This window comes from Mya arenaria, chromosome 12 (assembly GCF_026914265.1).
Source record: "Mya arenaria isolate MELC-2E11 chromosome 12, ASM2691426v1".
NCBI lineage: Eukaryota > Metazoa > Mollusca > Bivalvia > Myida > Myidae > Mya > Mya arenaria.
Window position 1 is genome coordinate 9,872,251 of NC_069133.1, and position 11,585 is coordinate 9,883,835.

Consider the following 11,585-nt stretch of genomic DNA (forward strand, 5'->3'; position numbering starts at 1 on the left):
TTCTTAAGATTTTACACCAGCGCTTAAGCCGTCTAAGTAATAGTAACTTCAACATCAATCCGAGTTCTTAAGATTTTACACCAGCGCTTAAGCCGTCTAAATAATAGTAACTTCAACATCAATCCGAGTTCTTAAGATTTTACACCAGCGCTTAAGCCGTCTAAGTAATAGTAACTTCAACGTCAATCCGAGTTCTTAAGATTTTACACCAGCGCTAAAGCCGTCTAAGTAATAGTAACTTCAACATCAATCCGAGTTCTTAAGATTTTACACCAGCTTTTAAGCCGTCTAAGTAATAGTAACTTCATCATCAATCCGAGTTCTTAAGATTTTACACCAGCGCTTAAGCCGTCTAAGTAATAGTAACTTAAACATCAATCCGAGTTCTTAAGATTTTACACCAGCGCTAAAGCCGTCTAAGTAATAGTCACTTCAACATCAATCCGAGTTCTTAAGATTTTACACCAGCTTTTAAGCCGTCTAAGTAATAGTAACTTCATCATCAATCCGAGTTCTTAAGATTTTACACCAGCGCTTAAGCCGTCTAAGTAATAGTAACTTCAACGTCAATCCGAGTTCTTAAGATTTTACACCAGCGCTAAAGCCGTCTAAGTAATAGTAACTTCATCATCAATCCGAGTTCTTAAGATTTTACACCAGCTTTTAACCCGTCTAAGTAATAGTAACTTCATCATCAATCCGAGTTTTTAAGATTTTACACCAGCGCTAAAGCCGTCTTAGTAATAGTAACTTCAACATCAATCCGAGTTCTTAAGATTTTACACCAGCTTTTAAGCCGTCTAAATAATAGTAACTTCATCATCAATCCGAGTTCTTAAGATTTTACACCAGCGCTTAAGCCGTCTAAGTAATAGTAACTTCATCATCAATCCGAGTTCTTAAGATTTTACACCAGCTTTTAAGCCGTCTAAGTAATAGTAACTTCATCATCAATCCGAGTTCTTAAGATTTTACACCAGCGCTTAAGCCGTCTAAATAATAGTAACTTCAACATCAATCCGAGTTCTTAAGATTTTACACCAGCGCTTAAGCCGTCTAAGTAATAGTAACTTCAACGTCAATCCGAGTTCTTAAGATTTTACACCAGCGCTAAAGCCGTCTAAGTAATAGTAACTTCAACATCAATCCGAGTTCTTAAGATTTTACACCAGCTTTTAAGCCGTCTAAGTAATAGTAACTTCATCATCAATCCGAGTTCTTAAGATTTTACACCAGCGCTTAAGCCGTCTAAGTAATAGTAACTTAAACATCAATCCGAGTTCTTAAGATTTTACACCAGCGCTAAAGCCGTCTAAGTAATAGTCACTTCAACATCAATCCGAGTTCTTAAGATTTTACACCAGCTTTTAAGCCGTCTAAGTAATAGTAACTTCATCATCAATCCGAGTTCTTAAGATTTTACACCAGCGCTTAAGCCGTCTAAGTAATAGTAACTTCAACGTCAATCCGAGTTCTTAAGATTTTACACCAGCGCTAAAGCCGTCTAAGTAATAGTAACTTCATCATCAATCCGAGTTCTTAAGATTTTACACCAGCTTTTAACCCGTCTAAGTAATAGTAACTTCATCATCAATCCGAGTTTTTAAGATTTTACACCAGCGCTTAAGCCGTCTAAGTAATAGTAACTTCAACATCAATCCGAGTTTTTAAGATTTTACACCAGCGCTTAAGCCGTCTAAGTAATAGTAACTTCATCATCAATCCGAGTTATTAAGATTTTACACCAGCGCTTTAGTCATCTTTGTAATAGTTACTGAATGCAAAACCCGAGTTATTGATGGGAGGAGGTAAACGAGGGAAGATTGGATAGGCAAAAAAAGCAAGAAAAGCAAGGACAGAAAAAGGAAGACAGGTGGGGAAGAAGAAGAGAGAAAGGAGAGAGAACAAACGAGAGCGAGGATATAAGGCGGAGACGAGAGAAGTAGGATGGCGAGAGGGGGGGGGGGGTAAAGGAGTTTTTTAGCGAGAGTTTGGAAATAAGGAGAAAACAGAAACATATGGGGAAGTGTAGATGGATGATGCGGAGAAAAACAGAAAAAAAGAGGTGAGTGATTAAAGGGATGGAGAGGGGATGGGTGGGGGGGGGGGTTGTGAATTTAGTATCTTTCAATCTCTACATATGAGATCATATATCTTTGGTCTTGGGTAAAATTACTTTTACATAGTCTTTTCTATGTATTGGCATTAGTTCGGACTTTGGGGGCAATATGCCACAATATGACCCAAGATTATTTGAAAAATCGAAATTCGTCTGATTGCTAAGAGAAGAATTTCATTTGGAGTTTCGACACTCACTCAAGCAGATTTTGATGTCTGCCTTGGGCGGCAGTGTTGATTGCTAGTCTTAATGCATGCCTAGATTGATGGAATTATGTACTAAACAATTCATGACTTTTCTTGGGCAGCCGAACTCATTGCCAGATTAATGAACTTAACAACACCAACTTTTATTATTTATACATTTCTTGTAAAGCCAAGGTGATTGCTACAATAATGTTATTTTTTAACACCGACATTTAACTTTTTTGATGCATGCTTTGGCCAGGCAAGACGATTGCAAAATTTGTAATTTACCACACCGACCATTATCATTTTGTATGCATATACAGCACCAACGTTACCTTTGACTTTTTGTATCATGCACTGGGCAGTCAAGCTTATTGTTTGAAAAAAGTATTTTACCGACCTTTGACTTCTTGATGCAAGCCTTGACCAGCAAAGCTGTTTGCCATACTAAGTGCTTTACAACACCGACCTTTGCCTTATTTATGCAAGACTTGACCAGCAAAAATGTTTGCCAGAAGTATTTTCTTTACAATAACTACCTTTGACTTCTTTGTGCATGCTTTGGGCAGCCAAGCTGATAACAAGAGTAAAAACTTTACAACACCGACCTATGACTTATGCATACTATGGGTAGCCGAACTGTTTGACATAATTATGATCAGAATGAGTGTAAGCATGCCCAGGTGAATAGAGGCTCATGTTTGCTTGTTTTAAACGGAATACACCCTCGAACCGATCCTAATACTTACAGACGGTATTCACTTATGTAATGGATAAGATTGAATACGTTTTAATCCCCGCAGCCGAACCGAAGGTTCGGAAGAGGAATATTGTTTGCGTGATTTCCGCCCTTCCGGCAAACCAAACGTTTCGGGCGGGGATACTGTTTTTCGCGTTGTCAGCCCGTCCGTCATTCCAACCTTCATTCATTTCGTCCGTCAATCTGTCCGTCACATCCAGAACCATATCGTTCTAAGGCATTAGTTAGAATTATGTACCTTACATTAACGAACATTAACGTCCATATGTATGCCTTAGGCAGCAATACAAATAGCCAGAAGTATGTACTTTACAACACCGACCCTTAACGTCTTGACGAATGGAAACAGTACCAGGTAATTGAGGCTTACACTTGTTTTTGCTTGTTAAACGCCGTCAAAATAAACCCAGCATTTAAAGACGGTACTCACCAATGTAATGGTTACTAAATACTTTAAAAACATAAACACAAGAGGATGTCATGTCAGTTAGATATTTGCAGAGACAGTTGGAAATTTTGTAGAAAATCGTGAACTCCTTACATGCATACCAAAAGCTTAAATATGCTTTGATCCTCATCTGTAAGCGACTAGCTGAATATAAAAAATGGGCAATTTAAGCAACGAAAGGAGTTAAGGGTATACTTTATCAAGCGCTTATGCTTCAAATCCATCGAAACCTTATATTCTTATCTTTTTTCTTAAAGTTGTTTGTTTGATCTAAATAGTGTTTGCTATGGACAATAATTCACCAGTTGGTTTGTTCGAATTTTCACTATGTTGGTGTCGTTTGAAATGAACCCTGATTTATGATTTTCAATCGACAGTTTAAAAACATATTTGCTAAGTTTTATAACAATTAATATAAATGAATTAATCCTGGCTATCATTATCCAATTAATATATATAGGAAATCACTACAACACGTTATGTTCTTTAAAAGCGTTTATATACGAGTATACATGTATTTATATATGGAATTCAAAAATATCTATATTGGTTTGTTATGCCACTCAAATGTGTACTGACAAACAAATTAACAACATAAGTTCCAAGAAATATGAAAATACAAAGCTATATAAAGAAAATATACCGGCAAAAATATAACACATTACATTAATAGCATGCAAAAGCTTAAGCAAAAAACAACATTAATAAAAAACGATGTTATATTATGAAAGTACAAAGCACAAATAACACGATCAGTACAACTTCTAAAACTCCTGTCATTCCCTCATCCTATGAGAAATATGGGACAGAGAATTAATAATGCAATGCAATTTACAGGGACAAGCTCAGGAGTCCAACATTCAAAAATAAGCCCTGCACAAGGCAATGGCCAGTCATTAATTAACAACAGGAACAAAACTCAACCACTTCCGAACACAACCTAGCAAATCTAACCAATTGCAACAAGAATTCACTATAGGATGTGGCCTCGGAATATCGCCGTCCAAAGAAGGATAATTTACAATTTAAAAAATAAAATCAACCCTCTTTTTCCCAAGTTTGATGGTCAATTTGCCATCTGTAAGTTCAAGTTGAAGATTTAAAAACTAAGTGTCTTGGTCAGACGTGTTTGATTTACTAAGTCTTATTTCTGAAGGGTATATCTTTTTGATATTTCCGTAAATGAGGGATTATCCAAACTTCAAATGTCAACACTGTACCCAAAGTATTGTCAGATATCTCAGAGAGCACACGAACTCCAGACTAAGAGATATTGAGCATATCACGCTCGTTACAATATAAAAAGGTCTGCAAGGTGCATACTTAGCATCCATAGGAATGCATAGTGTTTGCCGATTAAACTCGTGTCAAAAGTTACAGATACAGAGGAGACTGGACTGGCGTATTTAACGCAGGTACTTTGACTAGGACAATGTGATAGTTTCTTACGGATGTATGCCAATGGCATGATATTTAGACCAAGGATTTGACATGAGAAAAACGGGAAACAGGAGGTGTTGAATTACAAGGAAAAGTTGGGCTATGATTTGATAGAATATTTTATAGGGAACATACAGAGGAGGAGTTACCAAATACTAAGAAATACATATTTGTGAATATTTGAACTTTCAACTTTGATAAATATTAAGTTTATGAGTTGTTTTATTATTGAACATAAACATAATTTTGTCAATAAGTTGAGCAAGCTAAAATACGGACGCGCTACACTGAGATGAAAATACGGGAATAGTGTAACAAGAGACGTGCACCATAGGATCGATGTAACAAGGGACGTGCACCATAGGAACGATGCAACAAGAGACGTGTACCATATGAACGATGTTACAAGGGACGTGTACCATAGGAACGATGCAACAAGGGACGTGCACCATAGGAACGATGTAACAAGGGACGTGCACCATACGAACGATGTAACAACGGACATGCACGATAGGATCGATGAAACAAGGGACGTGCACCATGGGAACGATGAAACAAGGAATGTCCAACAAATGATCGATGTAACAAAGAACAGTTTGAATTTAAGTTGTCAAAGTTGTCAATATGCAAGCATTTTGTATTTATGAAGTCTAGAACATGGTGTAAGAATCTCAATCTTTCAGCTGCCCTGATCAAAATCAATCACGTTGCATCGAACCGGTTTGATGTGGATCAGAGACAAACCTCTACATAATCCAGGCTACTGAATATACCATTTATGCAGGAAAGCGTATTTGGAGTCAAGTGGAAACTGGGTACAAGTGACTTCCCCGCCTGAAAACTCCAGGATGTGAACGAGCCTGAGTTAAAATACAAGATAAACAATTGGGTTATAACATTCATTGGGTTAATGTTGGATTTGGGTAAATTATGTTAGAAACCTTCATTCTAAAAGTAGTTTTAAAAGTTTACTCTTACAATGAAACGCCTTATCAATATGACGTGATTAAATAATGTAAGGTATATTATATTGGCTGGTCTGTTTCAATGTAGTATATACAAATACCTTTAACAACAATTATGTTATGTTATACAAACCTTGGATTATCTATCGTCACATTAGATTTGATGTAGGTAAGGAGTTGGTCAAGGAAGTTGAAGCAAACATTGGGCTTCCATGGATCAGGGATGTCCTGAAATACAACTCATATTATAACGTACTTTTTAAAGTTATTAAAACGCCTATCAGTCTTTAATAAGTCTTACACGTTATCGTTAAGGATGCACTGTAACTCAAAACATTATTAAACACATTTTCACAATTGTTTTAATAGACCAAAAAGTATGAATAAATCTCGAAAACAATACATCTTATGGAGGATACCGAGTTTAATTTGAAACAAGTATGCAGATAGCCCGGTATTGCTACCTTATGAGACCATAGTAGATCGTAGTAATTCGTTTAGCATTTACCAATCATTTAATATTTTTGCGTTTTAAGCTTTTAAATACACGGTTATAATATTGTCAATAGTAATTGATATTTTCCATATGCATTATTTAGTAAGTATTTGAGGGTGTAATACTCTAAATTTATGTTTGTTTTACAAGTGTATGTATTGATTTTGAATAAGAGTGTCACTTTAAGGATTTCATCTATACAACTTGATGTCATAAATTGGTATGCCTGCCATTAAATGCACGAGGATCAAGGCCTTACAACCCCGCCGTCTCAAGTGGCCTACGACATAGCTAGGATAATGCAAATGAAAGACTACCAGACCCAAGTTTTATGATAAGAACATCAATTATCTATTTTAATGTGGATAGGAGACGTTTTTTACACAATGAATAAAAATAAAAAGTTTGTCGTGGAATGAACCTTACATCATATTTTAATTTCGGCTGATTTTCGACAATTTCAAATCGCATGCTTTATTTTAGAGAATGCATCCTTGTTATGACATATTTTTATCAGTATATAAAATGATTTTATGCATTTCAAAACGTACCATTAATTTCATAAGTTGAGCACTACCTTTAAACAATTGTGATCGTGTTGTAAAACTTCATCTCACAAAATGTGTAAAGCCACATTGGATATTGGGCCTATCTTGAACACACTTTCTGTCTATATGGATAGCATTTTGAGCGTATAGTTGTTGTCAGTATAAATGACTTTCAAATATCATTTCAGCCCATACAATAACTAATATTATTGTGCAAACAATCGGTCGAATTGCTTCGCTTTGCCTTTTGATGGCATCAGAACACGTAGCATCGAACACTTCATACCAAGGGTATGGCGTGAAAATATTTCATCGTTGCTTTTTCCTCAAATTAATAGAATCCTCGAATGTTATTTCATCATTCCCTATCCGCTTTGTTTATTAACACGTCGGAACTCGCTCGGGTAATTCAAAGGACGATCACATCTAATATTATGGATGTTTATGATTCGATCGATAAACGTCAAACAAACTATTTATTTATTTTAGCCTTATCGCGAATACAATTTCAACAATATGCCCGTATATTTTCATGAAATGTATTCATGTTTTGTTCTGCAAAGTCAAAATGCCATTCATGGCCAGTTATGTTTAAATTATAAACAAAAGACTGTCTAGAGGTTCCTTTGTGCGGTGATATATGTGTAATTGAGCTGCATTTCATGGGCTAATACAAAATAGTTGTAACTCAGTACGCAAATAGAAGGCCGTAAAACAGTCAAGTGCTAAACCTTAAACGTACTTTACCAAATACACATTGTGTATATGTATAATAAATCACCATTCCACAAGAACAGTTATTTCATAAACAGAATTTCCGAATATTCAACATCGTACTTACAATTCTACCAAGGATTAAGTAAAACAACATTAAAATTACATGTACCAAGGGTCATTGAGATTATAACTTTCAGTCGGTTTTCAAGGTTCGAGTATTAAAAGAACATAATGCATTTTTCAATGAGTTAAATTAGAGCTCTATTTTAAACGTTTATTAACGTTATTAAAAATGGAAGAATTTTAGGTTTCATTTTGCAACTTCTGATGAAATGTGACAGTTGATTTGCAATAACTAAAATGACTAAATTTCAACAAAGTTTAAAAAATCAGTCATTTTAACATCAACTTTAAATGAGTCCCTTTAAACAAAACCATTAAACTATATCTTACTTAATATAGTACAAACACATTAGTTATGCTCACAAGGCTCGCACCTATTTCGTATGGCATTATCAGCAATATTTGTTGAATATATTTTTAAACGCATTAGTTATTTATTTAAATAAACAAAAGGCCTTACTCCTGCCATCGTTGGTAATTGTTGAGTTTTGTATGTTTGTAGTTTGGTAACAGTTCCAGCATCGTCACGGAGCCCACAAACAATTTCGGGAACACCCGCAAGAACACTCTGTGTCCACCACTTCAGAAGCTTGAATCTGTATATGATACAATGGGAGCTACAGAGACGGACTCATCAGAACACTCCGTGTTGACCAATTTCGGAGCTTGGACATGTAAATGATACAATGGAAACTACAGAGACGGGCTTACAAGAACACACTGTGTTCACAACTTCAGGAGCTTGTACCTCTAAATAATACAATGGAAATTATAGAAACGGATCCACAAGAGCACACTGTGTCTACCATTTCAAGAGCTTGTACCTGTTAATAATACAATGGAAACTGCAGAGGCGGACTCATTGGAACACCCTTCGTCAAACATATCAGAAGCTTGGACCTGTATATGATACAATGGAAGTTACAGAGTCGGACTCAATGGAAGACTCTGTGTATACCACTTTAGGAGCTTGAACCTATAAATAATGCAATGGAAACTACAGAGGCGGACTCATAGGAACAGTCTGTGTCCACCACATTAGGAGCTTGAACCTGTAAATAATGCAATGGAAACTACAGAGGCGGACTCACAGAAACACTCTGTGTTTACCACTTCAGGAGCTTGTAACTGAAATAATGGGCACTTACTATGAATGTGAAAATGACCAGTCCCCAATTGTGAATCAAACAATCATGTTACAAATCCTAAAATAATACTTTGTAACAAAATTTTACCACAGGGTTGCATTATCCAATGGATTTACTAAAAAGCTACACCAAATGATCACGACATCTTGCATTAACTGCTTTGAAAACTGATCAAATATTGACATCCGCATATCGCTTAAGGAGGTGCTAGCGGCATTGATGATGTCTTCAATGAATCTTTTCAATAAACCATGATTAATATTGTCGGAAAAATAGGGTAGTTTGATGTTAGACTTGTATTTAAATACATGTGCAGAAAGACATACAAAGCATCAGACAAATTTAAGATAATACATAAGATTCTAACAGCTAAAACAACCATTTCTGCCACACCTTTTAAAACTGCCTCTCTGCAATGAGGAATGTGAGGTGGTTTTGAACTCAACATAATGTTCCCCCATAGACCCATCTGGATTTACAGGTACAGCATCGACCTCGCCACAGTATACTGGAACGATATAATGGATTCATCGACAAATACCCGTTATTTATTACAAAATAAAAAAGCGTATATTTGACTACACAACAACCCATGATAATGTAAATATTAGACCTTTACCCTTAATATGCTGTTTATGATGCTACGTGACTTTTAAGTTGCACACTTTTTATATTCCAATGCACAGTAATCGTTACTGAACTCAACCAAATACGATTTATAATTCTAGAAATTGCATGTTTGACGTACAAAAATATGTTTACGGAATAAAATTATCGTTCGGTCAAAATATATAAAATTACTTAGTGTGTGGGCGCCGACCTGGGATTTCACAACAGTATAGAAGGCTTCACAGTTGTTATATTGCAGGTCTGGATTTGGAACGGAATCTTTGGAACCTGCATTACGTTTAAATTAAATATGTTAATACATATGTATTGTACGTAAACATCAGGGGCCGTTTTGTTAAAGGATTTTCTTCGTTAGTTCAATAACATTAAATTGTAAAAGTTTCACAAATGGCAACACTCGGATTTTTTGCTTCCTACATTCTGTGCTCATTTTGAATACTGTTTAAAATCAATTCACACACAAATGTTGTGTTATATAATATTTGTGTGGAACAGGTTTTCAGAGAACCAGCCATCTATATGCAGAAACAATATTCCTCCAATAGCTTATAATGTTATATTACTTGATGTGATATGATAAATGTGAACGTTGAACTTTGTCTAAGACTTCTACACAATTGGTCGAACTATGTCCTACTTGCGGTGAGATACTGCTCGAACTTGAAGCCCCACGCACACATCTCTTCGTCCTTCCCTCCCATCATTTGTTGTTTAAGTGCCAGTTTCTGGTCGGTGTGGTAGTCACATAGGTAGTATGTGCTGTTATGAAGAGTCACTGCGAACTTCCAGTCTTCTTTTCTCGTATACAGCGTAGACAGTAACCTTTTTAACAAACTCCTGTCACATATGAAGTCGATCTGGGTAATTCTGTAATTTATTAATTCAAATCGAATACAATATAACAAATATCAATCAATGCGAAAATACATCTACTCAACGACTTCAATCTTACCGCTAAACATCTAGATATAAATATTCTCATTATCTCAAGTGAGCGCGCCTACGCTCTGCGAGAAGTTATTAGTATATTTCCATGCATTGTTCTTCAAAAATCAAATTGATCATGTTCCACTCATCTATATCTTTATGAGTTTCTGTTTCTTGAAAACCTTATCCACTCACCCCTGCTCATGTTTGCGTATCCATTTTAGAAGGTGGTCGAGCTGTTCGTTCTTATATTCATCTCTTTTCACCATTCCCTCGTATCCCTTTGTCAGATCATATCTAACATTATTATAATTTGACGGTTTAATAAAATATTTCCTCTGGCGGTTATCATCTTGAAATTCTCTGTTAATATCTAATGAGAAGCACCCAATCTCTCCATGGTGTTTAAAACCTGAGTTTGGGCCATCAAATCGTCTAATATCGGTGTTAAACCCAGCCATTTTCTAACTGAATGATTAGTTAATGTACGATATATTAAGTCTCTTGAGTTTACTGAAAATAGCTATATATATAAAGATTGATTGACATTTTTTATTGCCCAATGATTTTTACGCTTGTATTCATTCCGATAACGTAGATCGTATTACGTGTATGGACAGGAACAATACTCGTAAGGTACACGCATATTGATACAGCGAACAAAAAAATAAAAACTGTTAAATACTTAATGTTAATCTTGATATCGCTCGTATACATATCATACTAGTGTCATGTTCCCTTTACCTTCAGTATATTCTTCGCGGACTTAGTACAGAGCGGTTGTAACTCAATTAAGTAATATAATCCCTTACAACATTCATTTGTCAAGTCTTCGGTCTCAATTTTCGTTACAGAAAAAAAAACACAGTTTCATAAGATTTAAAATTCTCAAGGACGATACCATCTGCGAAAGAAAACTTTGTTTTTAGCAGTGCTCAGGTGTAAATAATTTATTAGCTCATTTTAAGGAAGCCTGCTGTCCCCGTGTCATTTTGGTTTCATTCGCAAGCTGATTTCTAATCTGTAAAATGAATATCAAAAACTACATCCTAAAGAATGTAACAGTCAAACCCAGT

The 11,585-nt window shown here is 35.6% G+C and overlaps 1 protein-coding gene across 1 annotated transcript; it reads right to left on the bottom strand.

Moving 5' to 3' along the window:
* Positions 1-4,005: 4,005 nt before the first annotated feature.
* On the bottom strand, positions 4,006-10,981 carry LOC128212165 (decapping and exoribonuclease protein-like). Its single transcript, XM_052917468.1, has 7 exons — positions 10,705-10,981; positions 10,220-10,449; positions 9,754-9,849; positions 9,346-9,460; positions 8,265-8,400; positions 6,054-6,148; positions 4,006-5,815 (listed from the first exon to the last, which is right to left on the bottom strand). Exons 1-7 carry the CDS (start codon positions 10,968-10,970, stop codon positions 5,716-5,718), a joined length of 1,038 nt encoding a protein of 345 aa, XP_052773428.1. The 5' UTR covers positions 10,971-10,981; the 3' UTR covers positions 4,006-5,715.
* Positions 10,982-11,585: the final 604 nt, after the last annotated feature.

Bases quoted from the DNA above. Each gene is read 5' to 3' on its own strand.
- LOC128212165 (XM_052917468.1), bottom strand. From the start codon at position 10,970: ATGGCTGGGTTTAACACCGATATTAGACGATTTGATGGCCCAAACTCA. The intron at 9,850-10,219 runs GTAGGACATAGT...AACGTAATGCAG, and splicing joins CGAGCAGTATCTCACCGCAA to GTTCCAAAGATTCCGTTCCA. The intron at 6,149-8,264 runs GTAAGGCCTTTT...GTTGTATTTCAG, and splicing joins AATTACCAACGATGGCAGGA to GACATCCCTGATCCATGGAA.